This window comes from Theropithecus gelada, chromosome 11 (genome assembly GCF_003255815.1).
Source record: "Theropithecus gelada isolate Dixy chromosome 11, Tgel_1.0, whole genome shotgun sequence".
Taxonomy (NCBI): Eukaryota; Metazoa; Chordata; class Mammalia; order Primates; family Cercopithecidae; genus Theropithecus; species Theropithecus gelada.
Genome location: NC_037679.1, coordinates 78915611 through 78943506, shown reverse-complemented (window position 1 = coordinate 78943506; position 27896 = coordinate 78915611). Strand labels below are relative to the sequence as shown.

Below are 27896 nucleotides of genomic sequence, written 5' to 3'. Positions count from 1 at the left end.
GGTTTGCTAGTAAGATCTGGTAATGTAGCTAAGTAAGACTGGGAACTCTTGCATGGGTTATTTGGATTATATGATAGAAGAACTGAATTTGGTTTGCAGAAGGAAATGTCATACCACACAGTAGTGTAAGACCATGGAGCTATACTTCTGTAACTCTGCATGTTAGAATTTACAAAGATTTTTTTTTTTTTTTTTGAGATGGAGTCTAACTCTCTTACCAGGCTGGAGTGCAATGGTGCCATCTCGGCTCACTGCAACCTCTGCCTCCTGGGTTCAAGTGATTCTTCTGTGTCAGCCTCCCAAGTAGCTGGGATTACAGGCACGTGCCGCCACACCCAGCTAATTTTTGTATTTTTAGTAGAGACAGCGTTTCACCATGTTGGTCAGGATGGTCTCAATCACCTGACCTCGTGATCCTCCCACCTCGGCCTCCCAAAGTGCTGGGATTAGAGGCATGAGCCACTGCACCTGGTTTACAGAATCTTCAGTTGATAAGTAGTTCTTCATGTCTTCACTCATCTGTTGTTTTGTGTACATCTGAGAATGTTGTGGGAATACAACGATTGTTAGGCCAGGAATCACAAAATCTGAGATAGAGTCTCAGCTTTTCCATTGGCTAGCTACATAACCTTGGGAAAATTTCATAGCTCCTTTTGGCCTTAGTTTTCCTAATGTAAAATGTGTGTCTCTAGGAGAAATAATCCATTGAATAATATGTGTTTCATTTCTCTTTTCTTTCCCTCCTATTCTTCCTCTCCCCCTCCCTCCCTCCCTCCCTCTCTCTCTCCTTGCCTTTTGGTTAACTTTGTTTCGCAAAATGTATGCTAATCGTTTATATCCATCAATAGAGGAGGTCTATATAGCAGAATACATAAACAAAGATTTTTGGCTCAATTGAAATTCTAGTTTAGCAGTTGCTTGCTGATTGGGATGGAGGAGGCAATTCATGGTCCTGATTTTCTTACAGAGACATCAAGCCCGAGAACATTCTCATTGACCGCACAGGACACATCAAGCTGGTGGATTTTGGATCTGCTGCAAAAATGAATTCAAACAAGATGGTAACAAAATGGAATAAGATAGCTTAATAGAGTTAATACTAAAAAGTATTCTTGGTCCTCCTAAGTTTGGGAAGTGTTGGGATAAAATGGTGAACAACGTTCACCTTTGGCAGTGTATGGGGGTCGGGAGGGGACACAGAACTATTTCCCAGATGGTGGCACCTTTTCATTTATAGTGCCTGTTAATACCCTACAGGACATTTTTAGGAGCATTCTTATAGTTTGGTTAGAAATAAAGGAAAAAGCTTATTTTGTTTCTCCCTTCATTTTCCTTGCCTGTTACAGACTGTCTTCTGTTATGTTATCTTTTTTACTTTAAAATATTTCGATGAAACGGAAACTCCTGTATGTCAAATCCTCTATTTCCTATGCAGCAAAATTGAAATTAATCACTGGAGCATTTGAACCAAATATCCTTAAGTGTTAAGAACCAAGTGCTCAAAATGTCATTTTTAAGTCTTGGATCTTTGGTAGAAATTGCACTCTATTCCACATGCTAAGTAGGACGGCAGGAGGGTAGCTACTGAGATCAAGAGCGAGAATACTTTAGGAAAAAGATGACAAAGTAAAAAAAGATTAGAGTTTAAAAATCGTCTAATAAAGTTGGTATGTACTAAAATATGAATTTTGAAGTCAACTCTGCAAAAAAGGATATGTCTAAGAGAAAATCGACTTAGGTTTTAAGACTGATTTTACAACTGAACCACTTGGTGACCTAGACAAATCCTTGGGAACTTGATCTTTTATACTTTCTCTACAAAAAACTGATGCTAGTTAAAATGCACAATTTAAGAGGTTAGAGAAGCTGCTCTTCAAAACGCCCCTCAAGTCTGAGAGTTAAATCCTTTATATAAAGGACAATATGTAAAATTTTCTTTTTTTCTTAAACTGCTTTCAGAAAGGTGGGTATTGTTAGGCTGATGTTAAGAAAAGGCTTGGAGTTGCGTGAACTTTTTGCTCTCTAGCATGTGGCCTGTGTGTTCTGCAGACCTGAGACCTACCTGAGAGAATTTTCTTGGTGTTCAGGCCCTTGGAAAAATAAGTTCCCCATGTTGTCCAGTGTCAGAGTTTCTCAACCTCAGCACTATTCTTTATTTCAGGTTATTTTCTTGTAATCTGTTCACTTGATCATTACATTAAAAATTAGATTATATTGCTATAACTACAAAGCATTTTATGTTTTAAAAATTATGTACAATTTAGAAACAGGCATGAAAACTTAGGTATTAATCTTAGTGGAATAAAGCACAGAAAAAAAGTTAAAATAATGCAAAGTTTTATCACTTAGGATTAAAAAATTTATATGGGCCGGTAGAGTGCCTCACACCTGTAATCCTAGCACATTGGGAGGTCGAGGCGGGAGGATTACTTGAGTTTGAGAACAGCCTGGGCAACGAAATGAGACCTAGTCTCTAAAAAAAATAAAAAAATTAGCCAGACGTGGTGGTACATGCTTGTGGCCCCAGCCACATGGGAGGCCAAGACAGGAGGATCACTGGAGCCCACGAGGTTGAGGCTGCAACGAGCCATGTTTGCACCACTGCATTCCAGCGTGGGTGACAGAACCAAGACCCTGTCTTAAAACAAATTTATATGCTGCATTCGTGAAATTAAAAAAAATCATGAATTTAGAAATAAATTGAAGCATAGGTACATTGACGATGTAACCTCAGCACTACTGACATTTTGATCTGAATAATTTTTTGTTGTGGGGCCTGCCCTGTATAAGATATTTAGCTGCATCCCTGACCCCTTCCTCCTAGATGCCATTAGCACTCTCCCCTCCAGTTGAGATAACCAAAAATGTCTCTAGACATTGCCAGATGTGCCTGGGATGGGATGATTGGGGGAAGTGGGATTTGAGAACCCTTAGTTGATCATGCCTGCAGTAGGTTGAGAAGCATCAGAAAGCTAATTAATTAGACAGGAATATGCGTTTGCAGTAAGAAAACCTGCTCAGAAAACTAATCAAGATCCAAAGTTACTGCTTGGTAAATAAAGAGGAATTAAGAATAAGACCCTATCTCTGTATCTGAGGTCATTCTCTTCAGAGCTTTTGATGGAGAGACAGGGTTCCCAGTTTCTATTTTTCAGTGCTTCAAACCGCCCTTTTCAGTTATAATTGTAACAACCTTCACTCCAGGTGAGGAGCCTCCCGGGTTTATTTGCAACAAAGGCTCAATCTCTGATTATTTTGGTCAAGGAGATATGACACTCAATACCACACACTTGAGAATATTGCCTCTCTTTTTTCCCTTGTGCTTTTAGGGTTGGAACGTGACAAGCAGATAAAAAGGAATTTTTTGCATTAAGTACAAAGTCCCTTTTGTTATAGAAGAGCAATAATCTGCACACTAGATCAAGTCAAGTGTGGATATAAAATTATGATTTTTGGGGGGATATTTTTAATAGTGGTATTGGGTTAAACATATTTCCTTTGAATGAAATGTCTGTAGGCCTAAAGTAGGTTCTAAATGTTATCTGTACTCATAGTATACCGTATAAAATATAATCCACATTTACTGAAACTATCATATATTACTTACCCCAAATCAATCAGTCCCTTGCCTATTACCCCCACATATTATCTTTGTATTTTGGATACCTGTGAATCTTAGATCTGTTCGGTTTTCCATTATCCATTGTCTTATTTCTTTTTTTTTTTTTTTTTTTTGAGACGGAGTCTCGCGCTGTGTCGCCCAGGCTGGAGTGCAGTGGCGCGATCTCGGCTCACTGCAAGCTCCGCCTCCCAGGTTCAGGCCATTCTCCTGCCTCAGCCTCCGAGTAGCTGGGACTACAGGCGCCCGCCACCACGCCCGGCTAGTTTTTTGTATTTTTAGTAGAGACGGGGTTTCACCATGTTAGCCAGGATGGTCTCGATCTCCTGACCTCGTGATCCGCCCGCCTTGGCCTCCCAAAGTGCTGGGATTACAGGCTTGAGCCACCGCGCCCGGCTCCATTGTCTTATTTCAAGCTTCTCATTCAGAACGTTGCTTTGGAGTATTTTCTGTTAGTAAACACAGGGCCTAGTGACTGTAGGACCTGCTGTGTGACTTAGGTCACCCACTTCTCTTTATTAGAATCTCAAAGAATGGTGAACAGCTGAGTTCCAATCTATCTCATTTGGCTATCATGAAAATGGTCGTAAGGAGATTGTAGATAAACCACATTATATAGCATGGTAAGTGATAACCCCATTTAGTAGTTGCAACCCCAGAAGAGATAGCCCTTTTTAGATTTATGTGGGAGTCAAAAGCTTTATTTTCCATAAGAGGAACAACGTAGTGAGAACTCCTTTTCCCCCTGCTTCTGCAGGTATACACTTATGCCCTAGGCAGCTTGATGGGTAAAGCTAGGTTTAAATAGTTTTATGTTTAAGCATTTCTTTTTTTTTTTTTCTTTTTCTTTTTCGAGACAGAGTCTTGCTCTGTCCCCCAGGCTGGAGTGCAGTGGGCGATCTTGGCTCACTGCAACCTCCGCCTCCTGGGTTCAAGCGATGCTCCTGCCTCAGCTCCCCAGGTAGCTGGGATTACAGGTGCCTGCCACCATGCCCGGCTAATTTTTGTATTTTTAGTAGAGATGGGGTTTCACCATGTTGAATGAAGCATTTTATGGAAAGGAGTTAGGAGGAGAAAGACACTGGTTTTCTTTCATCCTCATCTGCTTTTTGTTAGTAAAAGAATCTGCTAAGTTCACTCTTTTCTTTCTCCTTCCCTCTCTCCCTCTTTCAGTTCTCCCCCGCTTTCCTTCCTTCCTTCCTTTCTTCTCCTTCTCCCCCTTTCTCCCAAAATATGGCAGACTCTTCTGTTCCCTAGTCATTCTCATATAGTCTTCTGAACTTGTTTATTTTCTTCCCTGTCAATACAGTAAAAATTAACTAAGTTGGCCAGGCACGGTGGCTCATGCCTGTAATCCCAGCGCTTTGGGAGGCTGAGGCGAGCGGATCACCTGAGGTCAGGAGTTTAAGACCAGCCTGGCCAATGTGGTGAAACCCTGTCTCTACTAAAAAAAAAAAATACAAAAATTAGCTGGGTGTGCGTGCCTGTAGTCCCAGCTATTCAACAGGCTGAGTCAGGACAATTACTTGAATCCGGGGGGTGGAGGTTGCAGTATGCTGAGATTGCACTTGCACTTCAGCCTGGGTGACAGAGCAACACTCTGTCTAAAAAAAAATTAACTAAGTTAAGTAGTACCTGGGCCCTATCAGATAGTGTCCTCCTGCAGGCAGGCTGGGCCCCTACTATAGGTTCACTTTTAACATCTCACTCAGATTAACTGGCTGAATTGCTACCAGAGGAGAGTGAAAGCATATTGCAAAATCATAATCAGGACATGTGAGATTACATGTTGAACAGGTTTAATGTGCTTGGGGGTCAGTGACTAATGGGAACTTAGCAGTCATTAACTGTCATTACAAGCCTTTGTTAATTACTATTGCACACTTAGAGATTTGTTAATTAACAAAGAGTAATGCCTTTGCTAATCACTATTATGCACTTAAAGAGTAAGCCAGTGGGTATTTTTCCCTTTATAGCTTTCTAGTACAAATTAATAAAATGTAGAAAATTAGAAAATGATTGTGCATAAATGTGTATAATCATGTATCTGTTAGGGGGCAAAAATTCGTTGGGGAATTATCTTTCTTTGATAAGTCTCATCGTTAGTTTGAAAATGAGGCATTGGCAATTCATACTGTTTGGCTGGGTCATCCTGAGAAACGTGCCCCAGTCAATTCTGTTTTTGCAATTCTTTGGTTGTGAACAAGTGACTGTGCCCTGTGAGCTGCAAATAAGGAGAACTGAATATTCCTGAACAGCCTGTGGCAATAAAACAAAATCCAATAAATGCAAATGGTATGTATTGGACAATTGTGTAGTTAGGTCCTGCAAGGTCATTAGACATAAAGGATAAGTATTTAATCAACAATATAGTAGCATTTTCATTACCTAGTCAAATCAAGATGTTATAGTTTTCCTTCTCTTGTTTTGTTATTTAAAAAGTATCTATTGCGGCCAGGCTCCATGGCTCACATCTGTAGTCCCAGCACTTTGGGAGGCCGAGATGGCTGGATCACGAGGTCAAGAGATCGAGACCATCCTGGTCAAACATGGTGAAACCCCATCTCTACTAAAAATACAAAAATTATCTGGGTATGGTGGCACGCACCTGTAGTCCCAGCTACTTGAGAGGCTGAGGCAAGAGAATTGCTTGAACCTGGGAGGCGGAGGTTGCAGTGAGCTGAGATCACGCCATTGCACTCCAGCCTGGCGACAGAGAGAGACTCCATTTCAAAAAAAAAACAACAAAAAAACCCAAAAACTATTGCTTATTGTCAGTGCATTTTAACCAAAATCCTTTAGTTTAATCCTAATCCTGTGCTGAGCTCTTTAGCATTTACATACATATTAAAAAAACAATATCAGCCCAGATTTCCCAACATATTAAGGCTTCTCCTTGACTTAACCTATTTTCAGTTCTTCAAGCTTAAGTCACCCTGTGGTTTTGTCTTAGACCAAATATTTTCCCCTTTGTCTCCCCTTCTGTTCATCAAGCCAAACCTGCTTGTAGGTTTCTTGGATGGTGTGACCATCTGACTTTCTTGAAGGGGCATTTATAGTGGAAGTTTTATTGCCCAAAGCAGTGGACAATCCATGTCAGGAATGGTCGTATCACACTGCTGTCTGAGTTTAGGGCTTGGTAAAACCTATATCAGAATGTGGGCCCGAGGGAAGGGGTGAAAAGAGAGGAGAGGGAAGAATAGGTCTGTTTCATATAATGAGAAAGTCTCATGGTTGAGGAATGGACGAGATTCAAGTTACAGGCTGGAAGAGCTTCATCCAGAATCAGCCCTGGGGAGAGGAGACCTCATCATGTCCTCACTAAACATTCACTTTCCTTTCCACACCCGGTTAAAGCAAAGCAAATTTACTTTCTTGGTGTAAAGCCCAGCCTTCGAGGTATGTGGCCTTACCCACAAAATCTCTTGGCTCACTCAGGGGCACTTACTATCGTTTAATGAGGAAAGAGTTCTTTTGCACCATATATACTGCTGACCTGAGAGAAGCCCATTATGATAGAGAGTTATAGGACAGCTGGTCAACATACTATATAACTAAAATCAGGGCCTCTCTGTTTTGATGGGGAGAAAAGTTAGAGAAAGAATCTCTAGACTTCAAATTTCATGGCTCAGTAAAACGTCAAAATAATTTTGAAGACCAAAGGGGTTGCCAGCTTACTAAGCTGCGTAGACAGGGGTGGGTATGAGGGGAAGAAAATCTACTACTTTCATCAACAGCATATCAAGAAACAAAGGACATTTAAACACTAAAAAAGTCAGAAGGACAAAGTCTCAGAAAAAAAGGTCGGTCCTTTAAATGGATTATATTTCGCTTTATAAAATGCCCTCCTGTATTGTCCTAACCTTTCTTTGCCAAGGTCAAGTGCTTGGGTGTCATTGAATTATAAGCCCCTGGGTTCTGAACAGTGGGGGAGGGAATCATAGGAACAAGCGTTAGGGATGAGGAGAAGGAACTCATTAACTTTGGGCCCTGGGTGGAAGTTAATTATCATGTCTTGCCCTGTGGGTGGGTTGAAGTAGGAACATTAATTCCAAAGGCAGTTTTCCAAATTTTTGAACTTGAGATTTGTAATATTATATTGCCAGTTAGCCACCAGTTTTGTTTTGTTTTGTTTTCTTTTCTTTAACAGTCTCGTTGTCACCCAGGCTGGAGTGCAATGGCTCAATCTTGGCTCACTGCAACCTCCGCCTCCTGGGTTCAAGCGATTCTTGTGCCTTAGCCTCCCGAGTAGCTGGGAACCACAGGTTTGCACCACCACGCCTGGCTAATTTTTGTATTTTTAGTAGAGATGGAGCTTCACCATGTTGGCCATGTTGGTCTCGACCTCCTGGCCTCAAATGATCCACCCACCTTGGCCTCCCAAAGTGCTGGGATTACAGGCATGGGCCACTGCACCTGGCCAACCACCAGTTTTCTAGTAACGGTTAGGTTGATCTTTTAGATTCATTTTTTGAGTTTATTATCATTTTGCTGTTATCATAAGAGAAGTTCTATTATATCAAAAACTTGTATTAGAAAAGACATCTTCCATTCCCGGTACATATCCAACTCTCATTCGTATCACCAAAGGGTGTATGTGTATCATCCACAACTCTTGCCCTTTTGCCCTTGGATTGCATTATATGCTTTGTGCTTTTTTTTTTTTTAAAATTAGTAAAGCATTTGCATTTCCTGACAGTGTGCCACTTGACAGCAGGTTTCAGTGCCTGGGAGAATAGTAATCAGTGGCAAATCAGCTTGTGTCTGAAATGTGGCTGTTGGCAGTCTACTTGAGGATAATTGAAAGTTTGCTGTATTCGTTTTATTGATGGGATTCTAGGTGAATGCCAGACTCCCAATTGGGACCCCGGATTACATGGCTCCTGAAGTGCTGACTGTGATGAATGCGGACGGAAAAGGCACCTACGGCCTGGAATGTGACTGGTGGTCAGTGGGCGTGATTGCCTATGAGATGATTTATGGGAGATCCCCCTTCGCAGAGGGAACCTCTGCCAGAACCTTCAATAACATCATGAATTTCCAGGTAAAGAGTCCTTAGAAGATTTCGAGGTCATATTGAGAGACGCTATTTAAAAATTGTGCAAATGAGGCTGGGCGCGGTGGCTCACACCTGTAATCCCAGCACTTTGGGAGGCCGAGGCGGGTGGATCACAATGTCAGGAGATGGAGACCATCATGGCTAACAGGGTGAAACCCTGTCTCTACTAAAAAAAAATACAAAAAATTAGCCGGGCATGGTGGCGGGTGCCTGTAGTCCCAGCTACTCGGGAGGCTGAGGCAGGAGAATGGTGTGAACCCGGGAGGCAGAGCTTGTAGTGAGCCAGGATCGCACCACTGCACTCCAGCCTGGGCAACAGAGTGAGACTCCACAAAAAAAAAAAAAAAAAAAAAAAATTGTGTGAGTGAATGTTTATAGAATGTTGTTTAAAAATTGTGTGTGTGAATATAGGTATCGTGTGAATTAATGTTTATAGAATGTTAGATGTTACTTAAAAATTGTGTGAATGAGGGTTTCAGCAGTGCTAGAAAATAATAATAGCAAATACTTATATAGCACTTAACTCTGTGCCAAAGGCTATTCTAAGCATTTTATTAATTGTATTTCACGGAATCTCAGCTGCCAGTAATGATAAGACTACACCATTATTTTATGTACTGCTAAGAAAGAAAAACTGCTGCCAGTGAGTCTATGATACTTTTATTGATTATAAAATACATCTTGATTTCAGTGCTGTTAACTGTGAATAACTGTGAGTCTTAGAATTGAGGAGATATAGTGTTAGTTAGTTAGTTAATCTTCAAGCAACCCTGTGAGGTAAGTATTATTATTTTCATTTATAGATGAGAAAACCAAAGCACTGAAGGTAAAGTAACTTGCCCAAAATAACATAGGCAGTCTGGCTCTGAAGTCCATGCTCTTGATTTTTCAGTATACTCCTTCTTAGTACTAACTATTGAATATGGTATTAAAATTGAGGAAATGAATTAGAAATACAATTATATATAGATATGTGTTTTACTCTGTGTATGTATATATATACATATATAGTAAAACTATTTTCTAATAACTGTACTTTCTACTACATTAAGCCTATTTATTTATTTATTTTTTTGAGATGGAGTCTCGCTCTGTTACCCAGGCTGGAGTACAGTGGCACAATATCAGCTCACTGCAATTCCTGCCTCCTGGGTTCAAGCGATTCTCCTGCCTCAGACTCCTGAGTAGCTGGGATCACAGGTGCCCACCACCATGCCTGGCTAATTTTTGTATTTTTAGTAGAGATGGGGTTTCACCATGTTGGCTAGGCTGGTCTTGAACTCTTGACCTCAGGTGATCCGCCTGCCTTGGCCTCCCAAAGTATTGGGATTACAGGCATGAGCCACTGTGCCCAGCTCATGAAGCTCATTTCTTAAGGCTCTGATAAATGTGTATTTTTTAGTTTCAACTAAAAGGAAAAGGAACGTATTTCCTAGGTTTTTGTATCTCACCCAGTTTTCATCTTTTGGGAACGCTTGATACATATTTTTATGTAAATACATTATTAGTTATTCTTGTGCCTCCTCTTGAGTGAAAATTTCCCCTTAGATGACTCTTGGAGCTAATTTATTTCCTTCCCTTTAGCTCACTCACTCATTCAATCATTCAATAACGAGTGCATTATCATACCATGCACTGTTAGGTACCAGGTTTACAGGGATGAGCAGAAGAAGCAGGCCCTCTCTGCCTTCTTTATTTTTCATCACACTGAAATCACAGCACAATATGTAGGTGCAAAAGTAGAGTGCAGAGGGAACATGCAGAAAGGAGTTATAGGATAGAAAAGGTAGCCAAGGAAAGCAGCGAGAACAGCGTGATTTGTTCAGGGAGCTTTAAATAGCTCATCATTGTTGGACAGCAAAGAGAGAGATGGGGAGCGTGGCGAGATGAGATGGGAAGGGGAGCCGGGGTCAAGCCATGGAGGATGCTGAACCCCTACAAAGGAACTAAGCCTATTGATGTGAACAGGCCACTTATTTTGGGAACAGGCCTTTGGTCCAGAGGGAAGAGGGCATGAAACTTCCTTCTCTAAAAAACAACAACAAAAAAAGAAACTTGCATATATGAGAAATACTTTCTTCACTTTGAGGCATGAGAAATGGAATCCCTGCTAAGGAAATTCTTTTGTTTTTTTGGAACAGCGGTTTTTGAAGTTTCCAGATGACCCCAAAGTGAGCAGTGACTTTCTTGATCTGATTCAAAGTTTGTTGTGTGGCCAGAAAGAGAGACTGAAGTTTGAAGGTCTCTGCTGCCATCCTTTCTTCTCTAAAATCGACTGGAATAACATTCGTAACTGTAAGTAGGGCTATTTTCCTTAATTTGGGACGTTGAAATTATGAAACACTCAAGAGAGATCTGAGATTATTCTGGCCCAAAGAAGCTTCGGTAAATTATATAAATAAAGGCTGTAATTATCTACACGAGTAGTAAAGGCTAATGATATAGCCGTCTTTGAGTAATAATTCTGCTTTAAAATTGTTTATGTAGAACTGGGTCATTTATCAAACTCCGTGTTTATGTGGCCTTTAGAATATTATCCCTCAGTAAGTTAGAGGCACAGATTAATGGAGTTTGAAGGTTATCACTTGGTTTGACACAATTTCTTCCAAAAAAGTGGATATAGATATTTCATTCACATATCAGGAAAAAGACTCAGATTAGGCAACATGCCCAGGTTGTTCTGCTAATGGCTGAGTTTAAACGAAAACCATAAACACCTCCCTGTGTTTATTCATTTGTTTCCCTCGATAATATTTGTCTTTGCTCACAAGCATGTAAAACCTATAATGTATATGCACAGTAGATTCATTCATACATCACTTTTTATAATCAGTTAGTGCACACTGAATGAATTCATTAAAAACGAAGACTGGGTTTATTATCAACAGAAACCACACAATGCTCTTTTTTTCTTTTACCAGTTGGTGATCTTTTAAAAATCTTTTTAATTCTTGGATGTGTTGTTGATTGAATGTCTTCTAATAACTGGACCCAATGATCAACATGGATTAGAGCCAGTAGGAAAGCAGTTTGAGTATGTGTTTTGTTTTTGGTGATGGAGGGAGGTTGGGAAATGGAATCTGTTTCTAGGTGTCAAAACCAGGCTTCTGATTGGAGATGTGTTATAATTGCTTGCACCTTCAGCTAGGACATAGTATGGTAAAAATTCAGTATTGTCCAGTTGTAAGCCATTTTGATGATTTCTCTAACCTGCTGAAATATTTAAGTAGGTCGCATTTCCATAAATCTTTCTTGGCAAATGTTTTTATTATTCGGGTGGCCACATTGCTTTATTTTTCTAAATAAATAGACATCTCCCCCCAAATCTCTAAGGTTCAGACCTTTTAATCAGTAATATATTTTCAGGGCATTCTTCCTTTTATGCTTTTGGAAAGATCTGATAGACTTTCTTTTAGATGCTATTCAAGTACTTAATCTTTTCTTGTCTTGCCTTTTTATCTCTGTAATCTTCTTGAATAAGCACTTAATTTTTTTTATTCATGAACTTGCTGATCATGCCTAAGAATATATCTCCACCTAAGTAAGTCAGTGAATGGTGATTACCTGAGTAAAGTTATAGTAGTTCCCCACCCTCCTATCTGTGTTGCATATGTTCCAAGACTCCCAGTGGGTGTGTGAAACTGATGATAGGACTGAAACCCAGTGACACTGTTATGTATAACACTGGGGGCCGGGCGCGGTCACTTACGCCTGTAATCCCAGCACTTTGGGAGGCCGAGGTAGGCGGATCATCTGAGGCCAGGAGCTCGAGACCAGCCTGGCCAACATGGTGAAACCCTGTCTCTACTGAAAATACAAAAAGTAGCTGGGCATGGTGGCGCATGCCTGTGGTCCCAGCTACTCGGAGGATGTGCATACATATCTGTGTTATATAAAGTTTAACTTATAAATTAGGCATAATGTATTTGACTCCCAGCTCCCAGTGTAGTGACTCTGAAGACTCACAAAATGTATTTTCTTTACAAAAATTTTTTTTTTGAGACGGAGTTTTGCTCTTGCTGCCCAGGCTGGACTGCAGAGGTGCGATCTCAGCTCACTGCAACCTCTGCCTCCCGGGTTCAAGTGATTCTTCTGCCTCAGCCTCCCAAGTAGCTGGGACTACAGGCGCTGCCACCTCGCCTGGCTAGTTTTTTGTATTTTTGTAGAGATGGGGTTTCACCGTGTTAGCCAGGATGGTCTCGATCTCCTGACCTTGTGATCCCCCCGTCTCGGCCTCCCAAAGTGCTGGGATTACAGGCTTGAGCCACCGCGCCCGGCCATGCCTGGCTAATTTTCTATTTTTAGTAGAGACAGGGTTTCTCCGTGTTGGTCAGGCTGGCCTTGAACTCCTGACCTCAGGTGATCCACCTGCATTGGCCTTCCAAAGTGCTGGGATTTACAGGCGTGAGCCACCGCGCCCAGACCCCAATGTTAACTCTTACATAACAGTGTCACTGTCAAACTAAGTGTTTGAAAAACTATTTGTCAAAACTAATATTGGTACATTACTGCTAACTACACTTGAGACTTTTTTTGGATTTTACCAGTTCTCCCACTCATGTCCCGTTTCTGTTCCAGGAATCAATCCATGGTACCATATTGCAGTTAGGGTATTTATATTTGATGGGACTACTCCTAGTTTAGATACTTAGTGTAGCTCAGTCAGCAGGTGGGATCTTCGTGCCCACTGAGGATTGGTAGTGCGTTTTCCTGGTGGTTTTATGGAGTTTCCGACTATGCAGAGAGGCAGTATTAACTTCACTGTCTCCTAGCAAATTTTCCTGTTTTTCACCAACCTCTGGTCCCTGCGTTATTTGCAATCAACTCAGAGATTTGTGATTGAAAACATTGCTTGACTCCATGCTCTGTAAGCTATTTTCTAACTAGGTAACTGTAACATAAATTATGCTTTTATCTAGTATGGTTTTTCATAAACACATGTGGAGTGATTTTCATCAACCAAAATACTTTGAATCATTAAGTTTCCCAAGTTCATGGTTGCTGCTTAAATGCCTGGTAGTTCCAGGCTGTTGAATATTTCCGCCTTTTGCAATAAGAGATTGTCCCTTGTTAAAAGCAACATTAGCCTTTGTGCGGTTTCACCCCCAATTCTTCTTTTTCTTGTTGTAACCAATGAAAGGAAGTACTGCTTAACACAGCAGGTAATAATCTTCTAAAACTCATTATCTCAAGAGGTGGTCTCGGCAGGATATATAAATATAATTTAAGAAAGGTCTCGGCAAATTTATGAATGACAGAACTGGGAGTGGCTACCAAGAGAAACTAGGATGTGCCTTTGTATTGACACTGAGGTCAGGTGTAGCTTCTGTACCCTCTTGGGTCCTGCCCTTTGGGGTTGCTGCAGGCAGCACCCCATGAACCAGGCATCTGACCCAGTTCCAGGATACTTATTCTTCCAGCAAGTTGAACACTGTGATGAGTGACTGCCACGCTCATGGGTCACCAGGCTCTCATTATTCTGTTTCATTTCCAGCCTCCCACAAGATTGGTTTTTCAGCTGCTTATTTATTATTATCATTATTTCAAGGCTGCTTTCCAAGTTTCAGTGGGGGGTTTCCTAAGCGTACCAGCTGCCCTGGCTGTGCCGTTCCGGCGATGTTTCAGATGCTGGGCCGGATTCTGGCTGTAACCAGCCTGATCTTTCTGGGCTTCAGGAAAGCTGAAGCCAATCAGAACTCCTCTTTCTTCCCTTTGGGATTATGCCTACCTTGCCTGGCATTGTGTACCTGCTCCCATCCATGGGAAAGTTTTGCTATCTTCTGTCAACGTCTTTTAAAATATCTTCCCCCAAGGCATCGCGACGTCAGCGGAACCAGCACACTTGTACCTTTTATCCGAGACTGCCATATCTCAACAGTGAGAAACACATAATGCAAGTGGTGATCACAGATTATTTCCTAGGACATTTATGGCTAACGTGCTAGAGAACTCGGATGGTCTGTTGCGTCTGACATGGGCTTTTTCTCTTGAGTTGTCTTTCTTTTGCTATTCTCAGAAAGACAGAAATGATCCTGATTTTTCAGGTCTTCAGCATTTGTTAGCAGAAAATACATTTTGTTTCCATCTGGCAGTGACTCAGTGGTGGTCCCATGCTGATGAAACGCTGAGATAGTCTTCTTCCAAATAGGTGTCGTTTTGATTGTTGCTGCTTATTTGCTAACTGGCCCTGAATGGTGCAAATGAAACCTCAAGTCTATAATATGGTTGCTCAGTAATCCTGAGGGAAGACAGTCTTTGGTTTAGGGGAGAGGGATTCTGTGCCTACTTAGCTTCAGGTGAAATTCGTTTTTTTAAATCTCTATATATTTTTTATTATACTTTAAGTTCTAGGGTACATGTGCACAATGTGCGGGTTTGTTACATATGTATACATGTACCATGTTGGTGTGCTGCACCCGTTAACTCGTCATTTACATTAGGTATGTCTCCTAATGCTATCCCTCCCCCCACCCCATGACAGGCCCTGGTGTGTGATATTCCCCTTCCTGTGTCCAAGTGTTCTCATTGTTCAATTCCCACCTATGAGTGAGAACATGCGGTGTTTGGTTTTTGTCCTTGTGATAGTTTGCTGAGAATGATGGTTTCCAGCTTCATCCATGTCCCTACAAAGGACATGAACTCATCCTTTTTTATGGCTGCATAGTATTCCATGGTGTATATGTGCCACATTTTCTTAATCCAGTCTATCATTGTTGGACATTTGGGTTGGTTCCAAGTCTTTGCTATTGTGAATAGTGCCGCAATAAACATATGTGTGCATGTATCTTTACAGCGGCTTGATTTATAATCCTTTGGGTATATACCCAGTAATGGGATGGCTGGGTCAAATGGTATTTCTAGTCCTAGATCCCTGAGGAATCGCCACACTGTTTTCCACAATAGTTGAACTAGTTTACAGTCCCACCAACAGTGTAAAAGCATTCCTATTTCTTCACATCCTCTCCAGCACCTGTTGTTTCCTGACTTTTTAATGATTGCCATTCTAACTGGTGTGAGATGATATTTCATTGTGGTTTTGAGTTGCATTTCTCTGATGGCAACTGATGATGAGCATTTTTTCATGTGTCTGTTGGCTGCATAAATGCCTTTTTTTTGAGAAGTGTCTGTTCATATCCTTCGCCCACTAAACAATATTGCCGACCATACTAAAGGACTAGAAAAAAAAAACCCAAGGAGCTACATGGTGCTTAATTCTACATACAAAAATTTGTAAGAATTTCACCTGAAGCTGTTACAGATTTTTATGTGTGGAATTAAGCACCATGTAGCTCCTTGGGTTTTTTTTTTTCTAGTGCTTTAGTATGGTCGGCAATATTATTTAGGGAGTACGTATTCTGTGCTAACCACTAGTCATTCAAGTACATTACACTATACTCCTTCAAAACACTTCTGTCAAATGTAAGGATTATTATGCCCATTTTACAGATGTGGATACCGTGGTAACTTGGTCAAGGTCATATGGCAGGTAAATAAGGGATTCTGGATTTGGGTGGAGGTCTGTGTGATTCCAAAGCCCATACTCTTTCTATAATACCATATATGTCTTTGCATAAATCATTGTTATAAGTAATAATATTTGTGATGATGGCAAATAATAAACCATGTCACACTAGGGAGTAATTTAATTTCTAGGTCTATTTAAGAACATTTGGAATGGCAGGAATTGAATTTTTTTTTTTTTTTTTTTTTGTAAGTGATGGAGTCTTGCCATCTTTGCCCAGGCTGGTCTCAAACTCGTAGGCTCAAGTGATCATCCTCCCTCGGCCTCCCAAAGTGATGGGATTACAGGCATGAGCCACCATGCCCAGCCTAGAATTGCAGGAATTTTTGAATTGATGATTCATTCTGATATTTGAATTTCCACAGTATGTTAAGTGCAGTGTCAGGTGCTGTGGCTCCATTGATGAACACATTTGGGTATGGCCCTACCTTCACTGAATTTAGAGTCTAAGAGCCTAACTGGTCTTTTGCTTGAATAGAGCTGTGGTCCTGTTAAATTGCTGTACCTCCAAATGATGGGAAGTTTAATGCTTCGTAGGCCTCCCCTCACTGGTTTACTGAACCACATGTGCTTGATTTTAAGCAAAATACAGACCATAGGCTGTGACCTGGTGATCCCTTCCCCACATACAGCATCCTGCTAACCTATAACACTCTGCATGTCTCAGATCTAGTCTGGGAAAGGACAATGTTGGATCGATGGCCCACTTCTAATCTTGGGATTCCTAGTCTTAAGATGAATTGAGAAGACTCAGGATGTGTCCTGTTTTCTGTTTATTTAGAACAGGGTTTCTCAACCTTGGCACTGTTGACATTTGGGGACAGATAATTCTTTGCTGTGGGGGCTGTTGTGTGGATTGCAGGACGTTGAACAGTATCCCTGTCCTTTCTCCATGGATACCAGTAGCACCCTCTCCCTGCAGTTGCAACAACCAAAAATGACTCTAGACATTGCCCGGTCTCCCCTGGGGGGCTACAGTCACCTTCACTTGAGAACTGTTGATTTAGAAGAATTGGCCAGGTTATTATCAGGAGAGGGAACATCACAGTAATCTGAATCTCTCAATACTGCCACTGTTAACAAACAGCGAAACCATTACGTGGAGGCAGTAGGACCTTGCTACTCAGAGTGTGGTCCCTGGACCAGCAGCATTGGCATCACCTAGGAGCTTGTTAGAGCTCCAGAGACTCAGGCCTGCTGAGTCAGAAGCTGCATTTTAATAAGGATCCCGAGGGGATTTCTGTGCATATTAGAGTTGCAAAGCCCTGCCAGAAGAAGAGATTAGATGCTAGCCTCAGAGTTTCTTGCTCATCTTTGTGGGTCTTCCTTGTTTTGTCTTCGGGCTTAAGGTATAGGGAGGCCACTTTTTGGCTCAGGAGTCCTATGGGTGAATGGGACTACTTAGAACTGCTGGGTTTTAGGCCTTGCTTTGAGGAATTTAAAGCTTTTCTCTTAGACAGACATTACATCCTTCATATCCTTCAAAATGGTGGTTTGACCTAATGTCTGCCTTATGATAGCAAAAAGACATTTCCTTGACTCTCCGAACCCCACTTTACTATTGTCCCATATTGGCTTTTAATTAAGGATGGAATAAGTGTTCTTCACTAACATGTTTATACAGGTATGATATTACCATGCCATTTATTGAGTGCCTACTATGTGCCAAGAGCTCTGCAAAGTGCTTTATGCTTACTATTGTTCCATTTATTCTTCCCAAAACCTCTGTGAGGCAGGTTCTATCACTAGTCCACAATACAGATGAGGTCATGGAGCCCGAAGTTGGCAGTGATAGGAGTCAAACTCAGGTCTCCCTGACTCCAAATTCTCTTTGCTTTTATTTGAAAAAGTGGTATAGCCCATAGCAGAAAATTCACATTATACAGAAGGTTATACAGTGAAAAATGCCTCCTTCCCACCCCACACCCAACCCCTCTCCCTCAAGCAAACCACTATTGTCAATTTCTCATAGAACTTTCCAGAATATTCTATGCTCCTATAACACTAGCACAACCTATCCTGTTAACAACATCTTTATGCTGCCTCCCCAAGAATTCAGTAATTTTTTTTTTTTTTGAGACGGAGTCTCGCTCTTGTTGCCCAGGCTGTAGTGCAATGGCGTGATCTCGGCTCACTGCAACCTCTGTCTCCTGGGTTCAAGGGATTCTCCTGCCTCAGCCTCCCGAGTAGCTGGGATTACAGGCATGCACCACCACGCTTGGCTAATTTTGTATTTTTAGTAGAGATGGGGTTTCTCCATGTTGATCAGGCTGGTCTTGAACTCCCAGCCTCAGGTAGTCCACCCACCTCAGCCTCCCAAAGTGCTGGGATTACAAGCTTGAGCCACCGTACCCAGCCAAATTGAATGAAGCAGTCTTTATACTTTATTCATTTAAGCATGGCCCTGCCATGCTTATCCTTCGAATCTGCCACTCTACCATTGGTTTCTGATACGCAGTGCTCTTCTTCCCAAATGAAAACCCCTCATGGCTTTTTTTGTTTTAAACAAGGCCACAGCTAATATCATGATTTTAACATTAGTTTTTCGTTTATTTTATTTAGTGTCCTGCCTGTAGAATTGCATTATCTCAATGGCTTGTGCATTGTGTGTGTGTGTGTGTGTGGTGTGTAAGCATGCACGTATTTGTTTTGGGCCTTTTTTTTTTTTTTTTGAGACAGACTCTCGCTCTGTCAGCCAGGCTGGAGTGCAGCGGCATGATCTCGGCTCACTGCAACCTCTGCCTCCTGGGCTCAAGCAATTCTGCCTCAGCCTCCCGAGTAGCTAGGATTACAGGCATGCACCACCACACCTGGCTAATTTTTTGTATTTTTAGTAGAGACAGGGTTTCACCATGTTGGCCAGGCTGGTCTTGAACTCCTGACCTCAGGTAATCCGCCTGCCTTGGCCTCCCAAAGTGCTGGGATTACAGGCGTGATGTTTTGGGCCTTTAAAAGTTCATCTTGTTTGTGTATTCATTTGTTTGGGGCCTTTTAAAGTTCTTCTTGTTTGGGGCTTCCTGTCATTTGAGCAGTTATCTGGTCATGTTTTGTTTTCTAAGCTAGTTCCATGAGGATGGTAGATATGCTTCTCTGTTAGGCTTGGTTGGCCCTTAAATGTATCTTCCTTTTGGACACTCACTCACTTCAGAGGCAGGAGGAAGTGAGGAAGAGGAGTTGAGTCTGGAGTATCAGCGTGGACGGGAAGGGGAGCAAGAGGGGTGGGGTGGTAAAGTAGTGATGGTAGAAATTCAACTTACTAGACCAGGAGTGTGTGGGCACCACCTACTAAAACAAAAAAGGAATAATGAAGAGATATAGTCAGTAGCTCTTATTATCTCTCATGGGATATGTAGGCAAATATTTGTGTGTCTCTTGGGGGCTGTTCTGTTTTTAGAAGGCAAATTATTGATAAGAAAAAATAGGCCAAAAAGAGCTAAATGCTTATGAATTGGGATTACAGGATTTTCCCCCTCTAGTCTGAATTTAGAAGCTACTTCTGGAGATGTTAAAAATATGTAATATTCTACTTTATTCCAAGATAAATTGAGGACAACTTATTCTAGAGATAATTGCAATATTAAAAATATAACAATGAATAAATAGAGAAATCTAGATGAAAGGAGTATGAGGATAGGGAAATAAAGTCAGGGTTAAAAGTAAAAACAAGGAAGTTTCTGTCAAGTTGCCAAAGGAAGAATGATTTGGGACTCTCAGTCTCCCAGTGACCAAAACAGAAAGGAGAATATTAACAGTTACAAGAGCCCCAGTCCCATGAGAAAAAAGTCCAGAATGCTTTGCTCAGAGGAGACGCAATTTTCTGAATACTGAGCCCTGAGGAATTTCACCACTGGGTTTCCCATAAATGAGACCCCCTGTCACCTGGTGGGCCCCATCCTTTGGAAACGTACCCTGGCAATTTCCATAGGACTGCTTCCTTCCGGGCCTCTTAGTGCAAGCCAACAGTGCAATGCCAAATCCAAGTTTGGTAAATCATTTCTAAGTGAGATAAATTAATGCCTTTTTTGGGGGAATATGGGAAACAGAGAGTGGGTTTGTTGGAGAGCCCATAAATTGGAGTCTTCAACCCTTAAATTCTCACTTGCGGGAAAACCTTTCACAACCAAGCAAACGTGGAAATGATTTGGCCAAAGATTCAAAATTATATTAAACATCTGGGACTATATTCAGCAGCCAACTTTCTAATCAATTCTGTGAGTATGGTGATTGCAGTTATGCTCATTTTCTGAGGGTGAAGTTTGGATAGAACTAAAGAGGGCGGTTGGCAGGAATCAAAAGAGATGAAAGCCTCAGGACAAAGAGTTAGAGGCCCAGGTGGTTCATGACTGAGAATTTGGAAATGATTTCTGGTGTCTCACTTCAGAGAAAATAAATATAGCCAACTCTGTTCATCTGTGGTGATGGAACATTCAGCTACAGCATTGGCAGTTTGGGATCTAAGACCACCCTTCCAGCACTTCAAAATTCTGACTTATAAAGGACACACACAAAGAACAGATAGCCAGATAGGGACCAAAATACCCACTTTATTCTTGGCAAGGCAAGCACTCAGTAAGCTCTGATGCAGGGCTCTGGTAAATTTGCCCATCCTACTGACAGAAAAGAATGGTGGCCTTCCTTCATGAACGGGGGGGGCCTTGCCACAACAGGGGGCCTGATGGTAATAAGGAGGACAAGGCCGGTTGGTTGAGTGCCTGCTACGCCTGTGCCTAGGCAGTAAAAGAGGAAGTTTTAAGTTTGGCCCTTACTTTCAAGACAGAGTAATTCTGCCTTCTAGTATAACATGGCCAAATAAATGTCTACTTTTCATGAGCCAGATAACCTCCTTCTTCCTTATTGGAGGAGTGAGTAGAAGGGTGAGACCTAGCCAGGTGCGATGGCTCACGCCTGTAGTCCCAGCACTTTGGGAGGCTAAGGTGGCCAGGTCACCTGAGGTCAGGAGTTCGAAACCAGCCTGGCCAACATGGCAAAACCCCATCTCTACTAAAAGTACAAAAGTTAGCTGGATGTGGTGGCATGTACCTGTAATCCCAGCTACTCGGGAGGGAGGCTGAGGCAGGAAAATCTCTTGAACCTGGGAGGTGGAGGTTGCAGTGAGCAGAGATCTCACCCCTGCACTCCCGCCTGGGCAACAGAGCGAGACTCTATTAAAAACAAAACAAAACAAAACCAAAACAACAACAACAACAACAAAAAAACAGAAGGATGAGACTAAATGTGTGTGTTTCTTCAACACTAATGCCTTTTGGAGTGAAGGAACCTGAGTGTAAGCTCCTTAGACCACAGAAGGATTGGGGACAAAATATCTCACTTCCCAACAGTTGCAAACAAATTTGTTGAGGAATAATAGACATATAATATGTCACATGTATGTTAAGTTTGACATGAACCTGTGAGATTATCACTAGGCTCAAGATAATGAACATATTTGTTCATCACCCCAAAGAGTTTCCTTCTGCCCCTTCTGCTCCTCCCCATCCCTTCCCTCATCCCCAGGCAATGACTGATACCCTTCTTCTTACTGTAGTTTGTATTTTCTAAATTTCAACATACATTGAAGCATACAGTATTTACTTATTTTGTCTGTCTTCTTTCACTCAACATTATTCTGTGATTCATCCATACTGTGGGAGGTATCACAGTTCATTTCTTTTGATTGCTGAGTAGTATTCCATTGAATGGATATACCACAATTTGTTTATCCAGTCCCCTGCTGATAAACAATTTGGGTTGTTTATAGCTTTTGGCTATTTGAAACAAAGTTGCATTTATCATTCCTGTACAAGTCTCTGGACATGTGCATTCATTCCTCTTGGGTAAGCATCTAGGGGTGAAATGGCTACATCATGGGGTAGGCATATGTTCAACTTTTCAAGAAACTACCAAACGTTTCCCGAGTGGTTGTCCCATTTTATATTCCCAGCAACGGTGTATATGTAAGAGATCTTCCTCTACTTCCTTGCCAACACTCCTCAACAGTTGGATTTAAAGTCACTCATATTCTGGAGTATAGTCAGCTATGGAGATAGGCTTAAGCTTTTTCAAATGAGAAAATTTGGAACATTCATATATATATATATATGTTTGTGTGTGTGTGTGTGTGTGTATATATATTTATAAAATATATATATATGTGTATATATATATTTTTCATGCCATTGACTTGATGAAGAAGCTAGGTCATTGTCCTTTAGAATATCATCCACCTCCTGGATATGTCTCTTAGCTTTCTCAGTAGGGGGTGGTGGTGGTGGGTTTGTATTTTTTCTTTTAGCCCCTGTAAACCAGAAAACAGCTCCAAAGGCTAAGATAGATTCTGACTTTGCTGGTTTTCGGTAAGAATATTTGGTAGAGGGGCTTCCACTGGCCTAAGAGGGAACAGTTTTTTTGGTTGTTGTTTTTTTGGTTTTTTTTTTTTTGAGATGGAGTCTTGCTCTGTTGCCCAGGCTGGAGTGCAATGGCATGATCTCGGCTCACTGCAACCTTTGCTTCCCAGGTTCAAGTGGTTCTCTTGCCTCAGCCTCCTGAGTAGGTGGGATTACAGGCTTGTGCCACCACACCCGGCTAATTTTTTGTATTTTTAGTCGAGATGAGGTTTCACCATGTTGGCCAGGCTGGTCTCCAACTCCTGACCTCAAGTGATCTGCTCACCTCGGCCTCCCAAAGTGCTGGAATTACAGGTGTGAGCAACCGCAATGGACCAGGGAACAGTTTGAGCAGCAGAAAGATTACAGTGGCTTGGAGCATATCAAATATATAAAAATTCATGAGTCTATAATGATGCTGAAAAGACATCTCATTGGTCACTCCTGAAGGTTGCTGAGGCCCCAACTCATTACTCAGAATGTTGCTAAATACAGGGAAAGCACCAAGCATTTATCCTGCCTTTCTATTTGAGTTGTATGCTAGGGTATCCAAATTGTTGATGTGCTAATAAAGGTAGAAGGAATGATTAAATTAGAAAAACCACCGTTAAACCACCGTTTTGCAGCCTTAATGAAATAATAGCTTTGGACAATGATCATAAATGGCTGCTGAATCCATTAAGTGATTGGAGGGAACTTTATGTCAGAGGGATCAGGCTGATACGGTTGGAACCTGTGAATCACTCAGTATCACAGGAAAGAAGACAGGCAGATATTGTATGTCCCCTAATGTCATGCAGTAGGAAGCAGAGAGCACATCCTGGGCAATATCCTTGCCAAAAGAATTCTACATGAATGCCCGGAAGGCCTTGCATTTAACTGCCAATTCAACAGAAAACACAGGGGACAGAGAAACGTGTTAAATGATGCCACAAGGTTGCAATCAACCAAGTCCAGAATGTGGGAAATTCTATGAGAATGCATGATCCAGTTTCTTAAACCAATAAATGACATTAGAGAGAGAGACAGAGAGAGAGACAGAGAGAGATAGTGTTATAGGTTAAAAGAGACATATGAACCAAAACATTGTGTGGACCTTGGTTGGATCCTGATTTAAGAAACCAATTATAAAGAGACATTTTTGGGACACTTGGAGAAAACCAAACACAGGCATGGTATTAGATAATGTTAAGGAGTTACTGTTAATTTTGTTAAGTGTGATGAGAGTTTTTAAAAAGCGGTTACCCCATCAAAAAGTGGGCAAAGGATATGAATAGACATTTCTCAAAAGAAGACATTCATACAGCCAACAAACACATGAAAAAATGCTCATCATCACTGGCCATCAGAGAAATGCAAATCAAAACCACAATGAGATACCATCTCACACCAGTTAGAATGGCGATCATTCAAAAGTCAGGAAACAACAGGTGCTGGAGAGGATGTGGAGAAATAGGAACACTTTTACACTGTTGGTGGGATTGTAAACTAGTTCAATCATTATGGAAAACAGTATGGTGATTCCTCAAGGATCTAGAACTAGATGTACCATATGACCCAGCCATCCCATTACTGGGTATATACCCAAAGGATTATAAATTATGCTGCTATAAAGACACATGCACACGTATGTTTATTGCAGCACTATTCACAATAGCAAAGACTTGGAATCAACCCAAATGTCCATCAGTGACAGATTGGATTAAGAAAATGTGGCATATATACACCATGGAATACTATGCAGCCATAAAAAAGGATGAGTTTGTGTCCTTTGTAGGGACATGGATGCAGCTGGAATCCATCATTCTTAGCAAACTATCACAAGAACAGAAAACCAAACACCGCATGTTCTCACTCATAGGTGGGAACTGAGCAATGAGATCACTTGGACTCGGGAAGGGGAACATCACACACCGGGGCCTATCATGGGGAGGGGGGCGGGGGGAGGGATTGCATTGGGAGTTATACCTGATGTAAATGACGAGTTGATGGGTGCAGCACACCAACAAGGCACAAGTATACATATGTAACAAACCTGCACGTTATGCACATGTACCCTACAACTTACAGTATAATAATAATAAATAAATTAAAAAAAAAAAAAAAAAAAGCGGTTATGTTTTTAAAAAAGTCATTTTTTAAAAAAAAATATATATATATATATAATGTGTTTTATATGTTAGAGCAGTAGATCTCAACTGGGAATGATTTGGCCCCACAGGGGACATCTGGCAATGTCTGGAGACTTTTTTTTTTTGAGATGGAATCTCGCTCTATTGCCCAGGCTGGGATACAGTGTGGCATGGTCTCGGCTAACCGCAACTTCCAATTCTGGGTTCAAGCTATTCTCTGGAGATATTTTTGATTGTCATGACTTGGGGGTACTATTAGCATCTAGTGGGTAGGTAGAGGCCAGGGATGCTGTTAAACACCCTGTAATACACATGACAGTGCCCCACAACAAATAATTTTCCAATCCTAAATGCCAGTAGTGCCACAGCTGAGAAATCCTATATTAGAAGTACTTATTGCAGTTGTTATGGGCGAAGTGATATGATGTCTGATTTTAATAATGAACAAACAAGCAAACAAGGCAGGGATGGGTGTGGATGAAATGAGAGTGGGCGTGGCTAGTTGTCGAGGCCAATGATGGGCACGTGAGAGTTAATTTTATATTACTACTTTGGTGCATGTAAAAATTTTCGTAATAAAAATTTAAGAATAAATCTTCTCGCTGTTGGAGGAAAGTTTTGAGAGGCCGAGGCGAGAGATCACTTGAGGCCAGGAGTTCGAGACTAGCCTGGGCAACATAGCAAGACCCCTGTCTCTACCAAAAAAAAAAAAAACCAAAAACCTAGCTAGGTATGGTGGTGTGCACCTGTAATCGCAGCTACTTGGGAGGCTGAGGTGGGAGGATTGCTTGAGCCCAGGAGTTCAAGCTTTTAGTGAGCTATGATTGTACCCCTGCACTCCCTCCTGGGCGTCAGAGTGAGACCCTGTCTCTAAAAAAAAAAAAAGCTTGGAGAAAAAGATACTAAAGAGATTGGGAAGGCAGCAAAGAATGAATCTAGTCTGATATGTTATTGGGTATAGGTAATTCATGGGGGAAGGTGCTGAAAGGGAAGGTTGCCTGGGCCTACAGCAAGCAGGTGCTGATAAGCTAGCTCCTTTGCTATTATTTAAATGTGTCCTGGTTGGGCCAGGTGTGGTGGCTTACGCCTGTAATCCCAGCACTTTGGGAGGCCAAGGTGGGCGGATCACTTGAGGTCAGGAGTTTGAGACCAGCTTGGCCAACATGGTAAAACCCCATCTCTACTAAAAATACAAAAAAAGTATCTGGGCATGGTGACGCACACTTGTAATACCAGCTACATGGGAGGCTGAAGCATGAGAATTCCTTGAACCCAGGAGGCAGAGGTTGCAGTGAGCCGAGATTGTGCCACTGCACTCCAGCCTGGGCAAAATAGCAAGACTCAGTCTCAAAAAAAAAAAAAAAAAAAATTTCCCTGGGGAATATCCACTGGGGTGAAAAACTGGGTATATCCAAATTCAGCTTTGCAAAGAAATGCACTCATGACTAGTTGCAATTTGAAATGTTCCTCTTCTGAGTATTTCTAGCCTATGTAGGTGTTTCACAGATTGCTGAGTACCTAGACTGAGAGGGAGAGAAAAAACAAAGTAAAGCTAAAATGTTAAGAAGTCTGGTTAAAGTGCTATCCAGAAGTGAGGGAAAGCATCTCTAAAAGTATGAAATCTGTGGGGAAGTGTAAGTTGATTACCAAAAATTTAATATTAAGCAGCTTCATTGGGACATGGCTTTTGGGTATGGCGAGAGTCAGCTAGAGCTCACATCTCCATTGAAATCCACCACCAGAGAGGTTATCTGCTTAGCTGTTGGCAGCCAGACCCTGACATTGTTTAGACTGATTGATGGAAGACTACTTTGGGAATGCTGGCTTCTTTATTCATTGACTTTGAAGACAGCATTGTAAAAATTGATCACCAGCCCAAATCGATGTTACCCTGAAGTATTTTTATGACTTTTTGGGGAGGCAAAGATATGGGATAATTTTTAATTTATTTAAGTCTATTGCAAACTGGATCTACTTTATCTTCTTTTTGAACTACCTTTTTTTGGTTTTTTGAGAGAGAGTCTTACTTTGTTACCCAGGCTAGAATGCAGTGACACACTCACAGCTGACTGCAGCCTTGACCTCCCAGGCTTAGATGATCCTCCCGTCTCAGTCTCCCTGGTAGCTGGGACTACAGGTGTGCATCACCACCCCTGGATAATTTTTTAATATTTTTTGTAGAGACAGGGTTTTGCCATGTTGCCCAGACTGGTCTTGAACTCCTAGACTCAAGTGATCCACCCGCTTTGGCCTCCTAAAATGCTGGGATTACAGATGTTAGCCACCAGGTGCAGCCTTGAACTTCTTATATGCAATGTGTCGTGTGGGCAAGTCATACCTGACCACTTCCCAGTGGAAGGGGAGAAACTAGGGGGCTTGGCTGAGGCCTTGGCTGAGGCCTTAGGCAATGTAATCTGTTTTCATGGGATCAATTACTTACGTGTATTTAGTAGCCAGCTCTATTTGCTGATCCCTAATCTGTTCTCTTGGTTCATTCCCATGAGACTTCAATATGGGATATCTTCCTCTTCTTCCCATTGCAGCCTTTTCTCTCAGAGTTGTTCCCATGATTAGAGCTCCCATCAGAATCTCTGCTCTAACATCAGTTGTCACATTTTGCCACTCTTTTTTTTTGAGATGATGGAATCTCACTCTGTTGCCCAGGCTGGAGCCAGTGCCACCACCTCAGCTCATTGCAACCTCTGTCTGTTGGGTTCAGGGAATTCTCCTGCCTCAGCTTCCCGAGTAGCTGAGATTACAGGAGCACACTCCAGGCCAATTTTTGTATTTTTTTTAGTAGAGATGGGCTTTCACCATGTTGGCCAGGTTGCTCTCGAACTCCTGACCTTAAATGATCTGTCTGTCTCTGCCTCCCAAAGTGCTGGGATTACAGGTGTGAGCCACTATGCCCAGCCACATTTTGCCACTTCTTTCTATAACCTGAATGTGGAAAAACTCAAATTGTCTTTCTTCCACTCTCACACCACAACCGTCAATACCACAGAAGACTTCTGTGACCAGATGTGTGGGGGCTTTCTCTCCACCACCAAGCAAGCAGTCAGTTCTGCAGTGGACACCACTGGGCGTCCTCCCGTTCAGTCCCGGCACTATCCGCCTGGAGGTAGGGCTCAATCCCACAGGCGGGGGGCTCAGTCCCCAAGAATGTCCCCTCTTCAGACAC

General features: G+C 41.8%; 1 protein-coding gene across 1 annotated transcript in view; it reads left to right on the top strand.

The window, feature by feature from the left end:
- CIT (citron rho-interacting serine/threonine kinase) overlaps window positions 1-27896 on the top strand; it is a 196497-nt gene that overhangs the window by 43982 nt on the left and 124619 nt on the right. The window contains exons 7-9 of the mRNA XM_025401253.1: window positions 968-1061; window positions 8460-8663; window positions 10820-10973. Coding sequence (XP_025257038.1) covers window positions 968-1061; window positions 8460-8663; window positions 10820-10973 — 452 coding nt within the window. The remainder of the gene's footprint in view (window positions 1-967; window positions 1062-8459; window positions 8664-10819; window positions 10974-27896) is intronic.